This window comes from Myotis lucifugus, unplaced genomic scaffold (assembly GCF_000147115.1).
Source record: "Myotis lucifugus unplaced genomic scaffold, Myoluc2.0 scaffold_141, whole genome shotgun sequence".
Lineage (NCBI taxonomy): Eukaryota > Metazoa > Chordata > Mammalia > Chiroptera > Vespertilionidae > Myotis > Myotis lucifugus.
Window position 1 is genome coordinate 2586964 of NW_005871189.1, and position 21710 is coordinate 2608673.

The 21710-nt window shown below is 38.8% G+C and overlaps 2 protein-coding genes across 2 annotated transcripts; both read left to right on the plus strand.

Moving 5' to 3' along the window:
• Positions 1 to 2088: 2088 nt before the first annotated feature.
• LOC102425459 (olfactory receptor-like protein OLF3) lies at positions 2089 to 3021 on the plus strand. Its single transcript, XM_006094773.1, has one exon. It carries the CDS (start codon positions 2089 to 2091, stop codon positions 3019 to 3021), a length of 933 nt encoding a protein of 310 aa, XP_006094835.1.
• A 14538-nt stretch (positions 3022 to 17559) lies between these two features.
• LOC102425781 (olfactory receptor-like protein OLF3) lies at positions 17560 to 18501 on the plus strand. The gene has a single exon (XM_006094774.1). It carries the CDS (start codon positions 17560 to 17562, stop codon positions 18499 to 18501), a length of 942 nt encoding a protein of 313 aa, XP_006094836.1.
• The last annotated feature ends 3209 nt before the right edge of the window (positions 18502 to 21710 follow it).

Consider the following 21710-nt stretch of genomic DNA (forward strand, 5'->3'; position numbering starts at 1 on the left):
ATTATTATTCGTTTTTAAGAAGTTTAAGACTCAAAACTCCAAGAGATTTACATTAGTCAGGTTTTTTGTTTGTAACAAACTCTTATTTGGTACCCAAGAATACATTAAATAATCACTAATCATAAGTTACCTCCTGCACTATTATTTTTCTTTTTGCCTTCTGCTGGTGAAATTCCTTTACATAAATTGTTTCAGTATTGTAGCAGAATTGGAGACTACCCCGTTCTCCTTCCTTAGCTTATAGCTTAGCTCATAAAAGATCATGCATAGGTGGTCAAGCTCCATTGATGGGTCCTAAGCACAAATTTTTCCCCTGTGAAATCACTTGTCTTTCTCTTATACCCGAGACCTTTAACAGTGATTTCTGTATTTCAAGTTTTCTTTTTCATTAGGGACAAAAAGGTAGGTTTCCTATTTCTTTGATAGAGATATTGCAAGGTGACTCGTTAACCTTTTGAAGTTCTAGAGTAAGTTTTAAAGAATTAAAGAACATTCTGTATTTTTACTGCCTCTCCTTGTGTCCACATAAGTTATCTCTTGAGGTGAGAATTGTTTATCAAGCTTAATTTATTCATAGATAAAGGAAGGATTGTCATATGCAGATGCCCAAGGACCCCTTTCTTCTGGTTAATCCAAGCACCTCTGGCAGCTTCCTTATCCATAGTTAGTGGCTCTTACTTTCATGAATACCCTCAACACAAAGTCTGATTCCCATAACATATTCATTGGTACTATCTGATTACAGCAAGCAAATAATATCTCCTTGGCACTGCTGTGTATGGGTTTCACTTTCTCTACCTAAACGGCAGACTAATTAGAAGGACAATTTGTGGAAAACTGAGAGTGAGCTTTGTTGAGTCCATGAGGTTTTTGGAAATCACTTGTGACTTGAATAAGGTGCAAACAGGATTACTAGAGATAATACTAGAGCTCCAGAGAGAATACTAGAGTGCTTGAGCTTTCTGAAATACCCATATACCAGCAGGATTAGAAAGTTTAAGGATGGTATTGAGCAGACTAGCCTTTTGCCTTTTGTCTTGCAAATCATGATAGAGGGAGTAGAGTGTGAGGATGAGAGAAGACAGTTTCTTGGGGGGTGGGGGAGGCACAGGATAGTCGAGTATTTCAGATGGGGATAAAAGGAAAGGAGAGAGTTAATCAACAGTCATTGTACTGAGTTAATTCCAGTTAATTATTTTCCATCACATTATAGTCTCCAATCCATCACGATCACTGTCCAGGATACGTACAAATAGAATCAGTGGGAATGCACAGCCAGCTTTCCATTACCTCTTAGTTAATAGGCTAATATGTATGGCAAGTATCTGAGTTCTTCTTATTTCTTAGGGAAGGTAGTTAATGCCTCCCTGACTTTGATCTATTTCTTGACAGTCATGCCTGTCAAGAAACACATGTATGGTGTATGTATGGCAGTCCTCTTAGCCTCTCATCCAGATAAAAAGATAGGCAGGTGAAGATTTTTCAAAACTAAGCAAAATGGCCAGGTCTTCATTCTTTATGTCACTGTCTCTGAAATGTAATTTAGACCATTTTTTAGCTATTTAAAAAGTCTATTATATATTTATTTGCCACATTCTAACTTATAACCCCACATTTCTTATTTCAAAAGGTGAAAATTGAGTGTTTTATTATCATAGAGAATCCAGGTGTAAAAATGTCATTTAAAAAAACTTGTTTTTGCCTGTTAGGTTCCATTTAATATGGATTTTGAAAGAGTAAAGAGATGAAAACGGGTTTCCAAAGGAGAAGTAGACAAACTTCAGGGTTAAGGATTGGCTCTGAAGAAGAAAGTGTGTTTTACAGTTAATCTTCTAACTTAAATGTCTAAGCATTCTAATAAAACCTTTCCTACTTAAGGAAGGAGAAAAGAAGAATTTTATTTTCTCCTTGAACCGGGGTCATGTTAATGTGTTTTACTATGGTCCCAAACCCTGAAGGAAACAATTAGGGAAACCACGCCATTTAGTTTTAGATGGCTATTTGGTCTACATGCCCTATCAGGCTTTCTGCCACCTTAAGTATCTGGTATTTATTGATTTATAACTGGGGTTTTGTCTTCAGAGACTCATGGGCAGGGAAAACCAGACTTGGGTGAGTGAGTTCATTCTCCTGGGCCTGTCCAGCTGCTGGGAAACTCAGGTCTCCCTCTTCTTCCTTTTCCTGGCCATGTATCTGGTGACCATGCTGGGGAACTTTCTCATCGTCCTCCTTATCAGACTGGACAGCAGACTAAATACACCCATGTACTTTTTCCTCAGTGTCCTGTCATTTGTGGACATCTGTTACACCAACAGCACTGTCCCACAGATGCTTGTTCACTTCCTGTCAGCCTGGAAGACCATCCCATTCCAAAGCTGTGTGCTCCAGCTCTATGTGTCCCTGGCTTTGGGTGGGTCTGAGTTCTTCCTGCTGGGAGCCATGGCCTATGACCGCTATGTGGCAGTGTGCCACCCGCTGCACTACACAGTCATCATGCATGGAGGGCTGTGCCTGAGGCTGGCTGCCGGCTGCTTGGTGGCTGGTTTCATGAATTCACTGATGGAAACAATCATCACCTTTCGGCTTCCCCTGTGTCACAACATTATTAACCATTTTGCCTGTGAGATCCTGGCTGTGCTGCGGCTAGCCTGCATGGACATCTCCTTCAACATGGTCATGGTGGCCATCTCAGGATTTCTGGTGATCATGCTTCCCTGTTCCCTGGTCCTCTTCTCCTATGGTCATATAGTTGCTGCCATTCTGCGTATTCGCTCTGCTCAGGGACGTAGCAAAGCCTTTGGGACCTGTGCTTCTCACCTCACTGTGGTGTCCATGTGCTTCGGAACGGCCATCTTCACATACATGAGACCTGAGGTTAACTCCTCAGCAGAACAGAAGATGACCACCCTCTTCTTTGCTGTGGTGACTCCAATGCTGAATCCTGTAATCTATAGCTTGAGGAACAAGGAGGTGATGAGTGCCCTAAGAAGAGTGGTGAGAAAACTTAATGAAAAAAGGTGAAGTTTCAAAGGAGTCCTACTTCCCTCCAACAGCCCAGAGAACATTTCAGAGAGGAAATGATTGACATGTCCTTTCTCCTCAGATTTGCTGATAAGGTAAATAGTGAGCACATCCTTTTTAGACTGACTTTCCACACCAGTCCACATTTTCACTATGTATCATTGCCCTGTTATACATGTGGTAAAAAAAAAAAAGCGTTCAGTTATTAAACAGAGGTCTGCTGGGTAATCTGTCCCAGAATTCATATTTCCCCATCCCTTTCATAGTCCTCCTGCATATTCCCTCAGGAAGTACCATGTGGACAATGAAAAGTTTCAGGCTGAGTACAACCATACTTCACATCTTGACCCAACGCTCACCAGCAATATGGCTTTGAAAATATACTTAAGCCCTAACCGGTTTGGCTCAGTGGATGGAGCATCGGCCTGCGGACTGAAAGGTCCCAGATTCGATTCCAGTAAAGGGCATGTACCTTGGTTGCGGGCACATCCCCAGTTTGGGGTGTGCAGGAGGCAGCTGGTCGATGTTTCTCTCTCATCGATGTTTCTAACTCTCTATCCCTCTCCCTTCCTCTCTGTAAAAAATCAATAAAATATGTATTTTAAAAAAAAGAAAATGTACTTAATACCTTTGACCTCCAGTTTCCTCAACTATAAAAAGAATAACCAGTAAGTGTTATTATCCTGAAGATTACGAGTAATCAATATAAAATACCTAGTAGAGTGGTACCATAGAGTAGATATTCAGCTATTTTTAAAAATATTTTTAGGACACAACTACAGGACTAAGCATTATGCAACTTTCTTTCTATATACAATTATTCAAAATGAACTTTTTTCCTATTGCTTTGCCTGTAGTAGATCACTATCCCATGTCTGTGATTTTACAGAGAACCATGGCCTCTATCTATCTATGTATTTATCCATCCATCCATCCATCCATCTATTCTAATCTATTTATCTGTCAAAGCTAAAGTTCTTATTTTTCTTATCTCCAATTCAAACAAGAGGTTTCTCATGTGCTCCAAACACATATGTCTACTGGCTTACTCAACCCCTTCACTTATCACATAGGAATCTCATTCTTAACATAATTAAAATAGAACTATTGCTCTTGCTTCTTCTAGCCCAGGGTACTCCTTTCCTTTTTTCCCAATATACCTTGACTGTATTAGTAAAAGGAACCATCAGACACTCAAAATAATTTCTTTATTTATTTTTAATCCTCACTTGAGGATTTTTTTCCCATTGATTTTGAGGGAGAATGGAAGAGAGAGGGAAAGACAGAGAAAAATATCAATGTGAGAGAAACGCATGGATTGGTTGCCTCCTGTGTGAGCCCCGACCAAGGGCCCAGGTTGGGGAGGAGTCTGCAACCAAGATACATGCCCTTGACTGAAATCAAACCTGGGACCCTTCAGTTTGCAGTCTGATGCACTATCCACTGAGCAAAACTGGCTAGGGCAATAATTTATTTTATATCTAATCCATCAATAGATTCCATGAGCTTTATCAACAAAATATAAGATCAGTCTGCTTTCTACATTTTATTCTTTACACAGCAGCTTTAATTTTTAAAATTATTATTTATTTTTGACTTTATGTTGTGAAATAAAACACAGAAGCAAAAAACCACACTAAACAAATGTGTAACTTAGTGAATTATTATAATACAATACCCCTTGTAACAAACACTCAAGTGAAAAAGCAGATCTGGCAGCTACTACAGAAGCCCCTCATGTGCTTGTCCTAATCACAACGCCTTTTCCCTCAAAATACTATTTTGACCTTTGTAGCAATCACTTACTTGTACTTCTTTATGGCTTTATTACCCAAACAAACATCCCTAGTCATTGTAGTTCAGTCTCATTATCCAAACAAACATCCCTAATCATTGTAGTTCAGTCTCATTCAATTTGATATGTCTGTGAAGTCTCTCTCATTTATCAGTCCCCTCTAACTCTTTATTGCCATACAGTTTATTTGAGTGACCTGGACCATTTGACCTGCAGAAGGCATCTTTACCTTAGGAAATAAATCAGGGCACATCTTTATACTGTTTATAGTAAAATCCAGACTCCACACATGCAAGGCATGATGTGATCCAGCAGTAGCATGCTTCTTCGTCTGTTCCCATCCCCTCTCTTACTGCATTTGTGGCACACTGGTTTCCTGGCAAGAGTCAGAAGAAAACAGATAAATCTCTATAAAAGGAAAGTTTATTTTTCCACAAGTCATCATATTCATGGAGAAAATAATTATAGACATAAGTTTCTTGTGTATGAAATCTGAGACTTATGCAATGTATTAATTTACTAATAAATACTAATAGCTTAATCATAAATACTGACTTTCACTGGAAATTTTGAATCCTATCAATTAGCATCATAAATCATGCTAAAATTTCTGAATAAAATCTCAACAGCAAAGGTTTTTTGATCTCCCACTTTTTAAAAGAAGAAAATCCAAGTTGCTGCCTTGGAAAAGGAGTCTTGCCCTCACCGGTTTGGCTCAGTGGATAGTTTCAGTCTGCAGACTGAAGGATCCCGAGTTTGATTCCAGTCAAGGTCTCATACATCAGTTGCAGGCTACTCCCTGGCCCCGGCCCTGGTCAGGGCTCGTGCAGAGGCAACCAATAGATGTGTTTCTCTCACATTGATATTTCTCTCTGTCTTTCCCTCTCTCTTCCACTCTTTCTAAAATATAATGGAAAAATATCCTCCAGTGAGGATTAAGGAAAAAGAAAAGAAAGGCAGTCTTGTATTCACCAGCTAGACTATAAGCTTCTTGAGAGCAAGGACTATTCATTTAAGCATATTTGTATTTGTGGTGCCTTAACAATACTAATAATTCCTGCTGATTGAATAGTTTATTGATTGAGACTTTCTTTACTATTTTAGGAGTTGCCTTTTCTGAAGTATATAAAGACCATATGTGTTGGAATTTATGATATCCTATCTAATAAAGAGGGAATATGCTAATTGGCCCTCATGCTGTCACAAAGATGGCAGCGCCCACAGCCAATAAGGAGGGAATATGCTAATTGACTGTCCCACCCTCAAAGATGGCGGCACCCACAGCCACAAGATGACGGCGCCGAGTCCCCTTGGCCCTGCTGGGGCGGCAGGCACGTGGCAAGGCCCCGAGGTGCAGGCAATCCTCGGATGGCAGTTGCCCAGCCGCCTAGGGCTTCCTGAGGCTCAGGTAACCAGGGCCAGCCAAGGCTTGTGCTGCCAGCAGTGGCAGCAGCAGAGGTGTGATGGGGCGTCGCCTTCCCCTAATTGCCAGGTTGCCTCCTGCCCCTAAGGGCTCCTGGACTGTGAGAGGGGAAGGCCAGGCTGAGGGAATTTTCATGCACTGGGCCTCTAGTTAATAAATAAGACTTTAAAACTCTCAGGTGCAGAGTGGAATTAATTGATTAATAATACTCCCCAGTACATGGGACTTTAATAAATTACACAAGGCCTTTTATTAATTTTTAATTTTTAAATTCCATCTCTACTTTTATTTCTAATGTGTTTGATACATATAATTGGATTGAGGTGCATTTATGTATTTTTAAAAATTCTTCATTGTTTAAAGTATTACATATAGTATTACATATGTCTCCTTTTCCCCCCATTTACCTCTCCCCTGCCACCCCAACTCCCAGCACATGCCCTAACGCCCCTAGTGTCTGTGTCCATTGGTTATGCTTATATGCATGCATACAAGTCCTTTGGTTGATCTCTTACCCCCTCTTGGCCCTCTCCTGCCTTCCCTCTGAAGTTTATGTATTTTTTAAAAGTGCATTATATTTTTAACTACTCATCCTTTGTCTATACTACATAACACTGTACTTTAAAGATCTACATATATATTTAAGACCCATACATATTGCTCATTTATTACTTCTCTTCATAGTAATCCATGGTGCTCACAATATTTTAGCTATCACTCTTTGTTATGGAACCCCGCCACCACCCACACACGATCATATATAGCCCCATATTGAACATCATAATATATGCACACTTAAGTACCCATGTGAGAATTTATTTAGGGAATACACACAGCAGTCAAGTTGCTAGGTCATAGAATATTCTCTCCAGAATCTATACTAATAATAGGGTAATATGCAAATTGGCCGGGACGCCATCACAGTAATGACCGATCAGCAGGCTGCATGTGCAACAGGAGCGGGTGGGCAGGGACTTGCAGCGTTGTGGCCCCAGCCAGGGGCAGGGCCACGGCGGAGAGGCCCCTCCTCTGCGGCCCCAGTTGGGGGTCCACAGGTGTGCAGAGGTCCGCAGGCCTCTGCTGTGGCCTGGCCTAGGGGCAGGGCTGCAGCAGGGACCTCCATGTGCCTGCGCAGGGGGTCCACAGGCCTCTGCCACAGCCTGGCCCGGGGGTCCACAGGCCTTCCCCAGCTCCAGCCTACCTCTTTGGGGAAATCCATTGAGGAGCCCCGGATGGGTGGACTGGGCCTACCTCTTTGGGGCAATGGATCATGGGGTTCCCACACTGTGACAGGGCACAGGCCAGGCTGGGGTACACCCCTCCACCCCGAGTGCATGAATTTCATGCACTGGGCCACTAGTAGCTTTATAACTGAATACCCCTTTAGTGCATGAGAGTTCTTATCTACACAGAGCCTGCACACTTTGAATTTTTTTTTCTAGCCTAAAAGATATAAAATTGTTTTATTTTTATTACTTGATAAGTAATTGATATGAATTATTTATGCTGCACTCCTGATTCTTGTCTCCCTTCACCCCACATTGTTCTATCCATGCCTCCCCACCTCAGTTCATGATGACTGCATCACCACTGTGATCAGTCCATTTACTACTCTTTCTCTCACAAATGAATCAAATCTACAAGAATATCCTATTGCTGCTGCTTTCTAGAACTAAACAGAATATGCTCAGTTCTCGTCCTCCCACCCTCACATGCTGGTGCGAGCCCCCATCTCTTCCACTTGGGTCCTGCAAAGGTCTGCAACAAGTTTCTCTGCTTCTACTCTTGCATCCCAGCCCTCAGAGCAATCCCTTTAAAACATAACTCAAATCATGTCATTCCTCTTGTGAGTGTTAATATTTTCTCCATCTGTGTTGAACAAATATTTGTTAAATACCTATTATGTGCTAGACACTCTTCTAGGTGTTGTGGATACAACAGTGAAAAGCAAACAACAATCTCTGCTTTCATGGAGATTACATTCTAGTTAAAGGAAATAGACAATGAATATAATAAATAAGTAGTATATGTAGTATGTTATGTGGTTTTAATTGCTATAGAGAAAAGTAAAATAGAAAAGGTAGGTAAAGAATACTGGGAAGACAAAGTTTTGGCAGAGTACTCGATATAAGTCATATACTAGTATACTCTCTGTTAAGGGATCCCTAAATGCTTTATAATTTATGTTGCATTTATAACTGGCATTTATTTATTTAGTTGGTTATTGCTGATGTACATAAATGCTCTTGATTTCTGTAAGGTGGTTTTGTACTAGTTCTTACTTATTAAATCTAATAGATTGTTGAATATTTTCCCCTACATATATAATCTTATCATCTGTACATAGTGATAGTTCTTCTTATAAACTTGGTACATCTTAATCTATTTTTTTATTCTTAGGCCAGGACTGCTAATGTCATATCACACAGTAGCTATGATAGCAGATATCCCTTCTTGTTCCTGATCCAAAGCAAAGCATCTATAGATTCTCCATTAAGTATAATGTTTGCTGTGCATTTAGGGTATTTAACCTTCATTAAGTTAAGTTTTTGAGAACAAAGTTTAATAAAGTGAGGGTGTGCCTGCCTTACTATATAGCAAAATATATTATAAAGTAACTACTATTAAAACTGTGGTATTAGTATAGAAAAGACATGCATCCATGAATCAAAATATAAACCCAAAGAAGCTTTTGTAAATAGGATTTAGTATATAATTTCAAACAAATTTAGGAAAATAGAATCTACTAAATAAATGATTTTAGGACAAATGGCTACACTAACAGGAAAAAGAAATGTCATCTTTTCTATTGTATGTCATAAAAATGAATTTATAATATTTAAAGGTGAGGAAATATATTTTGTAAATGAGTTTATGTCTGTTGCCTTCCCTTCTAAAAACATACCAAATAATGGTAAAGGGATAAAAAAATGATATAGTAAATCCACAAAGTGAAGAGCACAATAAGTAAAAAAGAAGTACAAATTGGTAGTCACAGAATAGTCATGAAGATGTAAAGTACAACATAAGGAATACAATCAATATTATTACAATAACTATGTATGGTGCCAAGTGGGTACTGGACTTATAGGGAGGATCACTTTGTAAATTATATAAATATCTAACGATAATGCTGTATACCTGAAACTAATATAAAATAATATTGAATGTCAACTGTAATTGATATTTGTAAAAAAAAAAAAAAAAAAAGACCCAAAACAGTATTTTATGAGAAATGCCAACAACATTTGGAGACTAGAAAAGCAACTTTGTTTTGGTCTCTTCTGTCTTTTTGAAGATCCAAAGCTAACTTGGACTCAGTTAAACTTCCCCTTCTAACTGCAGCACTCACATGGGTAGCCCTCAGCAGGCAGATTGTTTATTGTGCTTAGAAAGTTGGCTGGGAGATGATGCTGTTGCCGCCAGCTCCCAGAATAAGTTGGGAGAGGAAACCACAAGCCCTTTCCTGGGGCAGTGCCAGGTGGCTGGGCAGAGAGCAGCCTGGTCGCTGTCACCTGGACAAGGCACACGAGTGGAAGTCTTCACTCTCACTCTTGTGGGAGGGGAGAGAGGCACACACTGGGCCTCTGCATGTTTCACTGTACAGTGCTCAACATCCTCAGTGGTGTTTGTTTACACAGGGTGATTGCACTTTTCTTAGCAATTCTGAACCCTGAACATCTCTAAGTACAAACCAGGGTTTATAGGAAGGTTGTCTTCCTTAACATGAAAGGAAAGGCAAAGTTCTAAAAGGTTACAGGATGTGATGGTTGAATTCCAAAGGTGGAGACCAGCCCAATAGTAAGCAGCATCTGTCTAGGGATTGGCATAAAAAGGCCTCCCTGCCCACACTCAGACTAGACAGTGTTCCACAGAGCTTCCCAGTGATGGTCTGGCCCCAGAGCTATTGCTGAAAGGAATGTAGAGATGGGTGAATTGGAATGAGGAAGTTGAGGTGGAATCATATCTTCATGCTCATAAAGTAGATAAAATTCCCATCATTTAAAGGCAGTGTCGCTGAAGGCTCAGACAAACCCCTCTTGAGAAATTAAAGTTTGGTGAGCTCCTTCCCATGCTCTAGGGACAAGGAAGCAAAACCTTCATTGGCAAAGTTGAAATATAGGTTAAGGTATTAGGTGCAGAAATGACCAGATAAGGGGAGGGAAAGTAAAAGAAATCTAATAAACAAAACATAATTGGCCCCTTGAGATGTCTCACTAAAGTTAGAGAAAGTTCTACCTTATCCAACTGCACTTGCTTTAAATGGCAAGCTTTCCCCGCCTTGCACAGGATAGCCTCCTCTACTCTCCAAAGGTGAGTCTGACATTTTTCAGCCTTTCTTCAACACTTACTTGGGAACATGAATTACAAAACCAGGTCCTGTAATCCATGCCTTCTCCTGTATTCTTCGAGCCTAAGAGTGTGATGGTGTGATGTAATTGTCCTCTAGTAACAATTTGTCCTAAGAAAAATGCTCTGGCTATCCAAATTAGGACGCCAGCACCGTGCAACTGTTTTAGGGATTCCCCACGTGGATGAGCCTGAGAATGCTGAAGAGTCAGTGCCAGATTTGCAGTCATGAACTCTGCTTTTCACTGTCTCCTGGAAACTGGTCAGGTGCCAGGTCTGTGCTGATGGGCCTCTTCTCTGCTGATGTAGTAGAAAGATGACCCTCCCCCCAGAGACTTGCTCTTTTCTCTCCATACCGAATTTCTGTTTGGAGCACAAGTTTTTAAAGTAACACCATGTATGAAGTGCTTTCCACAATTGCACATCTGGGACTGGGCAGAAATATAATTTGGCTTCTCTAGGTCCCAGTGTACACACTTGTGTGCTGAGGTCAGTTAGCTGGTGCATGTTTTGAAAATAGTCTTATATTTTCAAGTTTATTTCCATTTGCATAATAATAAATCATTGTATATTCCTCTGGGATAGAGATTATTTATGCCATTATCTTTTTTGATTTCAGAATAGAAGGGAGAGAGAGAGAGAGAGAGAGAGAGAGAGAGAGAGAGAGAGAGAGAGAGAGAGAAACATCAGTGATGAGAGAGAATCATTGATCAGCTGCTTTCTGAACACCTCACACTGAGGATAGAGCCCGCAACCCAGGCATGTGCCCTGACCAGGAATCCAACCATCACCTCCTGGTTCATCGGTTGACGCTAAACCACTGAACCATGCCAGCTGTGCTATGCCATTATCTTCATTTTACAAATGTGAAAACTGATGTGGTAAGATTTTAGAATATATGCTTTTTCATAAAGCATCAGTCCATGGAAAGGGTCTTTCAAAATGAAAATAAAATGTTTGAGTTGCATGAAAACAATCCAAAGAAAGAAATCTGTTGTTGGTAATGATAAATGCAGGTATTCTACTTGATTTAAAAAATTGTGTGACTGGTTCTAGCTTGATGCTCATCCTTTAAGTACTTTGGGGCAAAGAAAAGAAAACAGCCCGATAATGGCAAAGGGCTGGAAAGGAGCTGAGCAGGGAGGAGGGGAGACTCTGCCCACAGGAGGCAGATGGACCCGGAAGCCCTTGCTTTCCTCCAGCTCAAATCTGTGCCATCCCCCCATTTCTTTCTGCTCTCTATCATTTTACTTAGTTTTCTCTTCTTCATCCCACATCTGTCTCCTCTTAAAATGATTCTAAAAACTCTGAGTAAAGGAATGTGGGTTTGTGAACATCTCCACCGTGCTTTTCAATGCAGAGACGACTCTGGTGAAGTACTGCTCCTCTTTACGAAGCAGATTATAATAAAGGGGCCAAAGAGCAGAAATTAAGCTTGTGTGGAAATATACAGTAATGCCAAATATACATGTCTTAATGAAGTGTTTTTGAGTCTTCTAGCTCTTGGTGGGGAATTTTGGGTTTTTCAGTAATGTAACTGAAATAAAAAAATGTCCTGAAGATTTTTGTATGTGCATATGTGCATATGTGTGGGGGTGTTGTCTTGAAAGATCTCACTTTTCAGATTTTCTGAGGGTCCAGTGATCTCTCTGGTAAGTATATTTTGATCAAGGTTTCCACCATGAGAGTACCAAATTCTATAAAAATCTCACTGTAAGAAATGACTAAACACCACACATCGGGACAGAATACCAGGATAAATAAAACATTGGAAGCCCTGGCATACATATAGCTAGCAATGTGTAAATTTATTAAATGTCAAGAAAATGGCATTTATAAATGTTAATTTCTACTTTCTTTTCTTTCATTTTCATACTTTCCATTTCTTCCTCATATGGTTTCATTTTTATTGCCTCGGTTTCTTCATTGTGCTCTTCTTTTTCTTTGACTTCCTCTCTGATTTTCTTTCTTACCATCCATTTCCTCTATTTAATTTGTTCCATATTAACTTATCAATATCTTCTCTCATTATTCTTATTTACATTTTGGTATCCCCTCCTTTTCTCTCATTTGTCCATTTTGCACAACTTTCTCTTTCAAATATTTGTTTACCTATCTACATTTATTTATTTAAATTTGGGCTAGTTTTGATTTTTTGAGAAAGACATTTAGATATTTAGAAAGACATATCACTGGTCTGTGAAAACTTTCTTAAAAATTGAAGTGAAATTCGCATAACATCGAATAGTACACAATTCAGTGGCATTTAGTATGTTCACAATGTTATTTTGGTTTTATATTTGTGAATGTACAACTAAGCAGGTATGAAAAGGTGTCTGTGAACAGCTTGGACACAAGCGAGTATATTTGTGTGTGGGAACTGAGGGGACACTATGGAAAGAAAACATTCCTATGACTGTGGAAAGAATTCCTGCTTCTCTTCTCTGTAGTGATTTCAGCTTAACTACACAGCTGCTCAACATGTTATCTCTGTCTTTGATGTGATTGCCAAATGACCGGGAAATATAACCTCTTTTTTTATGTTAGTGTGACAGTACTATTTACACAAACAGTGAGGGATATGTAAGCACTACTTATAAGTGCTCACAACCACAAGGAATAAATTCCAAGTTCCCGTGGGAGTGACTCAGAAGGGACAAGTCTTTCCAACCAGATAAGATGCATCCCCACAGACCAGGATCCTTTGTCGTGCTTCACCTTCTGCCAGTTAGGGATATTCTTTGAACTAGACAAAAATATCCTTAGCTTCACATTTTCTTTTGAATGCTAATTTAAAAAAAATAAACATTTGATTTATCTTTTTCTGATATTAGACCATGATTGTGTCCTTATAGTCTATAAGCAGAGCTCTTTATTTTTTTCTTAGAGGAAGAAAAGACTTCCTGCCATGGATCTACTCTACGTTGTTGTATTCATCGCCATATCCAACACCAAGTAGAAGCATGATCGCCTTTTCAAATGTATAAAAGAGGACAGTTAGTCACATACATCAAGAAGAGTTCCTAATGGGAGACATGTGCTGCGCTCCTGTTTCTCCTTGTCATGCTGGCCATGTGGCTTAAAGGCCAGACTTTAATTTCACAGGTGAGTGGGAGGGGCTACTCTGGTCAACCATGATTCTGAAGTGAATGGGACCAAAAGTAAGAAGTCAGTCCTCTTGATATATCTCCTGATTTTTGTGTTAGGTGAGTCCACAACCTTTGAACAGTGACTGTCACTGTGCTGTACAAACACAGGGTCATGCTATGTAGAGGAGGAACATAGCAGATGTACTCCAGGTTATCAGATAATCAGTTTACCTGCTGACTCCTCCACTATCTACTCACTTCACCTCTTTTTCTCTATCTGTAAAATAGAGATAATAAGCCAAAATTCAGTAATGTGAAGATTGTTATATGACATTATATTACATTATATTAATAGATATATAAAGTATTCAATAGAATGCCTGGTACAGAGTAGGTGTTTAGCAAATAAAGTGTTCATATCAACTTGATATAGAAAAAAGTGTAGCTATGGTTTTAAATTCTTCTCTTAACATTCCTCCCACCCCCGGGAGTTTTTGGTCTTGGCTTGGCAAGAGTATTTCAGGAGCTTGTTTGCTCTCTTCCCACGATCTGCCACCAAACAACGGACAAGACTGACAAGGTTTTCTGAAATTGATCCTGGCTGTTCAATGATTCACAGGGTAATTGAGTTGGGTAACTTATTTAAAACAATTTTACAAAGAAACAGATTTTACTTTGACATATCACTTTTTAAAAATATCAAATATATTTTATTTTTAAAAATTGCTTACACAAATAACATGTCACTTGGAAATACACTTGCTTGACTACATAACTAAGCAAAAACAACATGGCTTTAAGCACAAATACCTTCCTAAGAGTATATTTTTGGAAATAGGTAGGAAACATCACTTGTTTTGTTGTTGTTGTTTGATTTTTAAAAACTGACATTTGTTTAAGTCCTGGTTATAGAATTTCAAACAGTGTAAATGAATTTACCATTAACCATCACCTTCAATCCATGCCACCTATGTGCACATACAGACCTGCTGATATACCTGGAGGAGCTGCTGCATCACACTTACACTTGAGCTGTTGACGGATGGGACTAAAGAAAGGTTATTTGGAATAAGTCTTACATACAGTGTAGAACAAAATCACTGGTGTGCCTCTAAAGAAAGGTCACAATAGAAATACTTCTAGAAAGTAATTTATCCTACTTTGGTATGTTTTAGGTTTTATTTGTGATTTGCATAGTTGTTTAACCCAAACACAGAGTAGGCAACACAAAATAACTATTGATTTCTTCAACATCTATGTTGTCAGCAATTTTTGAAATATGTGTATATACATCTTTAGATGCCAACTATAGCCATTAGGATATTAGGTGGGAAAGAGAAAATAAAGGGGAAAGTAAACACATGTGAAGGAAATATAGTTAAAATATTTAGACTTAAAATGATATCCCTAGGGAAAATCGTTATAGTTTTCCAGAAAACTCCCTTGCCTATCAGCGTGGATCTGATGATGCCCTCAATCCAAATATTCTGAAAACTACAAGAGTAGGAAGCCACATGTTGGGTACAAAGCAGTTGGGTGGGGAAGGATGGATGGGTCTTGCATTTAGCTGTATTTTTTAGTGTATTTCTTTTAGCTATTGGTGAATTTCCAAAAAGCATTGGAGTATCTGAAGTACATTTACAGAAGGCTAAGAAAGCACTGTAAACATTACCCATCCATATTTTTATCCGGGCTTTCATGACTAGGAAATTTTCCAACCAGTCTAATGACAATATTTTCTATTCCAGAGTAGAATGTAGCAGAACAAAAAGAAATAGGTGTACAAATAGATATGATGCAAAAGAAAATTACAAAGAAGGGATTACAAAAAATTAAGACTATGCTATTGATTTTTAGCCATGAGGCTAAAAAAACCTGTTAATACTAAACATTCTAGAAAATATCATTATTGATTGTAAACCACCTATTTTTTTCATGAAGATTTCGACTCCTTTATTTTTTCACACAGTGAAGAGTCTTACATATTTAGGCATTTTATATTTCTTTGCCAGTCCCGTAGCTGAGTATCTTGTTCCAGTTAAATTTGGTGTGGGTGACTGAAGCTTCCAGCACAAGGGCTTGAGGGTGGTACCTGACATTGTTTGATCATTTCTATTGTGTGACAATTTCTGAAAGCTCTGTTTTATTTTTAAAAATATTTTTATTGATTTCAGAGAGGAAGGGAGAAGGAAAGAGATATAGAAACATCAATGATGAAAGAGACTCATTGATCAGCTGCCTCCTGCATGCACCCTACTGGGGATCGAGCACACAACCTGGACATATGCCCTGACCTGGAATCGAACCAGGACCTCCTGGTTCATAGGTCGATTCTCAATCACTGAGCCATGCTGGCTGGGCTGAAAGCTCTCTTTTTAATAAGTTTCTCAAAATTTTGGAGCTTATTTAAAACAATACTAAATCCTGAATATTTGATGACTAACCATCTGAATATTGCTATCTTGATAATAATGAACTATAATCTTAAGTCCCCCAAACCACCCGTGTCATTCATTGGTGGTATGATATCGAACATTTTGAAAGGTTGAAACTGGAACCTTTCAATAAATTTAACTTTAGTCTGCTGTCCATCTATAGTTAGGGCATGAATAATCTAGGGAGCCATTTGAATAATGATCTTACATGTATTGTCACAGGATTGTCTCCAAAACCTCAGATTCCCATCTGTATGCTTTAGTTATGAATCACTTATTTCCTTCTGTAAGTGAGAAAACATAAGAGAAATTTTGTTTGGGGGTCAAAAAACTACTACTGCCTATGACATTACCATATGTTCTACAATTAATGACCTGATCTTCTATCCTTCTATCTTCACTGATGAGGTTATATCGATGTTATATTGTGAGTGAATGAGCTGTCCTTTCCTTAAGAAAATATTGTTATTAAGTAATAACCTGACATCAATAAACAATCCATTAAATTCCTCTTGTGGGGCATAAGTGATGAATTTTAGAAGCTATGTATACCTTCTCTATGCAACACCTGATAATTGAATTAGACCACCTTGGGTTGATCTTGCCTAACTGAGCCACTTGTGTGAGGTAGGTAGAGAGGAGGCCTCCTACTTGACACTCTCAAAGTAAAAATACAGCCCAACCAGTGCGGCTCAGTTGTTGAGCATTGACCCATGAACCAAGAGGTCATCAGATCAATTCCCGGTCAGGGCATGTGCCCAGGTTATGGGCTCAATCCCCATTAGGGGTTGTACAGGAGGCAGCCTATCAATGTTTCTCTCTCATTGATGTTTATATCTCTTCTTCTTCTCTCTCTAAAATCAATGAAAGTAAAAAGACAAGTTACAGAAGATAAATTCAAAATAATTTAGTAAAAAAAAAAAAACCTATAAGAATATTTTTATTTAAATCATTTAGGATTTCATAGATACATTGCACTGAGAAGAGGTAAGTAGGGTTGTGTCAGAAATATTTAGAGTGGAAACCTAGTAAATAAAAAGCAGTTAAATGGGATTGGACATTATTCAGAAGTAAACTTCCATGTGGACCAAGAACTTTCTCACCAGAAAGACAGGGATTATGTAACAACTATTAAATTGAGTAGGATTTTAAATCCTACTTCATTCATTACCTTCTCCCATTTAAGAACAGATGTTTGGGAGAAATTATGTGCAGTTAACTGAACTCCAAGAATGTAATTTCTTTTCTCCTTGATTTCCAGCTGCACAGCTGGATCCCATTGTGTTCTTCATCTATGGATATGTTCAAGCAGAGTTTGGCTGATGGTTCTAGAGAAACTTTAGGTTCAGATGGGTAGGTTCTCTATATGGTCTAAAAGCCACCCTTTCAATCCTGAGTTTTCATGATTGTTATATCAACACCTTTAGTTTAAATCCTTGGGAACTCATGGGCCAGGAAAATAAAACCCAGACATGGGTGAGTGAGTTCTTTCTGCTGGGGCTGTCCAGTGACTGGGGAACACAAGTGTCCCTCTTTGTCTTGTTCCTGATCATGTACTTGGTGACCATTGTGGGAAATCTCCTCATTCTTCTTCTGATCAGACTGGACAGCAGGCTTCATACCCCTATGTACTTCTTTCTTACTGTTTTATCCTTTGTGGACCTTTGTTATGCAAACAGTATTGCCCCACAAATGCTAGCCCACTTGCTCTCAGCCCAGAAGTCCATCCCATTCCAAAGCTGTGTGCTCCAGCTCTATGTGTCCCTGGCATTGGGCGGGTCTGAGTTCTTCCTGCTGGGAGCCATGGCCTATGACCGCTATGTGGCGGTGTGCCACCCGCTGCACTACACAGTCATCATGCATGGAGGGCTGTGCCTGAGGCTGGCTGCCAGCTGCTTGGTGGCTGGTTTCATGAATTCACTGATGGAAACAATCATCACCTTTCGGCTTCCCCTGTGTCACAACATTATTAACCATTTTGCCTGTGAGACCCTAGCTGTGCTGCGGCTAGCCTGCGTGGACATCTCCTTCAACATGGTCATGGTGGCCATCTCAGGATTTCTGGTGATCATGCTTCCCTGTTCCCTGGTCCTCTTCTCCTATGGTCATATAGTTGCTGCCATTCTGCGTATTCGCTCTGCTCAGGGACGTAGCAAAGCCTTTGGGACCTGTGCTTCCCACCTCACTGTGGTGTCCATGTGCTTTGGGGCTACCATCTTCACCTACTTGGGGCCACGGTCAGCACCCTCAGTGGAAGAGGAGAAGATGGTTGCTATATTCTATGCTGTGGTGGCACCTATGTTGAACCCCTTGATTTATAGCTTGAGAAATAAGGAAGTTATGGCTGCTGTCTGGAAAGTTTTAAAGAAATTTAGAGATAAAAGATAAAAACTGTAAGAAATTCCTATCAAAACACAAAGTATATCACATTTACACTGAAGAAAATTGTTATGGTCAGATCCTTGCATTTGAATGATTAATGAATTTCTTTATATAGGCCAATATCAGATAAGTTATGCCAGTGGTCCATGGGAGAGCCTTGTCTTAGATCATCTTGTCTCACATATCCAGTGGTATTTAGACTTTATCTAACCATTTTTGGTTTTACTGGTGTATCAGTGGCTAAAGGAATGATCTGTGGCTTCATCAGTGGCATTAATTGCATTAGAAAGTGTTATGCAAATGTCACTATATCTATTTCCAAAATTATTCATCACCGTAGTCTTTTAATTAACTAATTTTTCAAGACTTGTTTCCTATAAACTGGTTACAAATTCTCCACACCCATTGCACTCTTTTAAAAACTTAAATGTAGGTATGTATATTTATTCTACTAATTGTTATTATTGATTTTCACATATCACACCAATCTGCCAAGATTATTTTGAATTTTTATTCTCCAATTTATCCCATTAGTTTACTTTCTCTTTCTGTTCCATAGATAAAATAAGCAGAAAAAGTTATGAAAAGAAATACCAAATAGTACATGTTCATTATATATCACTGTGAACCTACCTCCAGGTAGTAAAAATAGGACCAGATGTCATATAATTGAAATCATGTAGTATGTAGCCTTTTCAGATTGGCTTTTTTGCCTTAGTGTTATACATTTAAGTTTCCTTTATGTCTTTTCATGGCTTCATAGTTTTTTTTCTTTTTCGAACGGAATAATATTCGATTATCTCTATGTAGTACAGTTTGTGCTACTGGAAGACACATTGTTTTCAAATTTTGGTAATTATGAATACAGCTGCTAGGTTTTGTGGAAATATTTTCAAACCCTTTGGGTAAATACCAAGACACATAATTGCTGGATCACATGGTAAATATATGTTTAATTTTGTAAAAAAAAACACCAAACTGTCTTCCAAAGTGGCTGTACCATTGTGCATTCCAGCAGCATTGAATGAGGCTTTTTATTGCTCCATATTTTACCAGCAATTGGTATTGTCAATGTTCTGGATTTTGGTCATCCTAACAGGTGTTTTTTTTTAAATTTGCATTTCCTTGATGACAAAACACCAGAAGCATCTTTTCATGTATTTACTTGCCATCTGTATATCTTCTTTGGTGAGGTATTTAAGGTAGTAGGCTAATTTTGAATCAGGTTGTTTGTTTTCTTATTGTCAAGTTTTAAGAGTTCTTTGTACATTTTAGATAATAGTTACTTATCTGATATGTCTTTTGCAAAAACTTTCTTCCAGTGTGTGGCTTGTCTTTTCATTCTCTTGACATCACTCACTTTCATATTGACAGAAATACATATCGACATATGCAAGAGCTCAATAAAATTATTGCCCATTCATTCTTTAAAAAACTATAACAATTGTAACAAAAAATGTAAAAACAACTTCAACCAACAAAAAATGGCTTAAAGTAAAAGACTAGGGGCACGGAAATTAAGTTGTGCTAGGACAGGCAACAAGCTAAAACCTTCTAAATATAAAATTAAGCTTTAAAAGCTTACATTTTTATGATGTTGAAAGTGAAGAAACCAAAGCCAGAATGATAAGCACAAAATAAAGCTGCCACCTCTATGGGATATGAGAACTTGGATAGAGACCAGTGGAGAAAGTTTTAATTAAATTTGATTAATCACCCTCTCTTAAGAGATTATCCCAAGCAATATTGTCATGCCTGACAATCTTTCATCATCTGGACTTTTATCTCCATTGTCCCACACATCTGACCCACATGCTAACCTCCTATGATACCACAATTATTCTTTTTTTAAAACAACAACAACTACTCTTTATTGTTGAAAGTATTACATGTGTCCCGTTTCCCACTCTTGTTCTTTTCCAGTCTGCCCCCACTCTCCAGCCCAGGCCTTCACCACCACTCCCATTGTTATGTGTATAGGCACACAAGTTCTTTGGTTGATCTCTCCCCACCCCCACCTGCCACCAGCCCACCTTCCACCTGCTTTCCCTCTGAGGTTTGAGGGTCTGTTCGATGCTTCTATGTCTCTGGATCTATTTTTTTTTCCATCAGTTTATGTTGTTCTTTATATTCCACAAATGAGTGAGATCATGTGATATCCTTCTCTGATTGGCTTATTTCGATTAGCATAATGCTCTCCAGTTCCATCCATGCTGTTGTAAATGGTAAGAGTTCTTTCTTTTTTACAGCAGCATAGTTTTCCATTGTGTAGATGTACCACCATTTTTTAATCCACTCATCTGCTGATGGTCGCTTAGGCTGTTTCCAAATCTTAGCTATTGTAAATTGTGCTGCTATGAACATAGGGGTGCATATGTTCTTTCTGATTGGTGTTTCTAGTTTCTTGGGATATATTCCTAGGAGTAGGATTACTAGGTCAAATGGAAATTAGATTTTTAATTTGTTGAGGAAATTCCTCTGTTTTCCACAGAGGCTGTGCCAGTTTGCATTCCCACCAGCAGTGTACAAGGGTTCCCTTTTCTCCACATCCTTGCTAGCACTTGCCATTTGTTGATTTGTTAATATTTCACAGACCTATAACAAACTCTCCAAAAAATTTATATGGAATAAAAAAAGACCCTGAATAGTCACAGAAATCCTGAGGAAAAAGAACAAAGTTGGAGGGATCACAATACTAGACATCAAATTATATTACAAAGCCACTGTTCTCCAAACAGCCTGCTACTGGTGCAAGAACATACAAATAAACCAAGAAATCTACCCAAGCCATTATGCTCAATTAATATTTGACAAAGGAGGCAAGAGCATACAATGGAGTCAAGACAGTCTCTTCAAGAAATGGTGTTGGAAAAGTTGGACAGATGCATGCAAAAAATGAAACTTGACCACCAACTTGCACCATAAACAAAAATAAACTCAAAATGGATAAAAGACTTAAACATAAGATGGGGAGCCATAAAAATCTTAGAAGAATCTATAGGCAGCAAAATATCAGATATAGCTTATAGCAATATGTTTACCGACATATCTCCTAGGCCAATGGAAACTAAGAAGAAAATAAATAAATGGGACTACATCAAAATAAAAAGCTTCTGCAAGCCCTAACCGGTTTGGCTCAGTGGATAGAGCGTCGGGCTGCGGACTGAAGGGTTCCAGGTTCGATTCTGCTCAAGGGCATGTACCTTGGTTGCGGG

Bases quoted from the DNA above. Each gene is read 5' to 3' on its own strand.
- LOC102425459 (XM_006094773.1), top strand. From the start codon at position 2,089: ATGGGCAGGGAAAACCAGACTTGGGTGAGTGAGTTCATTCTCCTGGGC.
- LOC102425781 (XM_006094774.1), top strand. From the start codon at position 17,560: ATGGGCCAGGAAAATAAAACCCAGACATGGGTGAGTGAGTTCTTTCTG.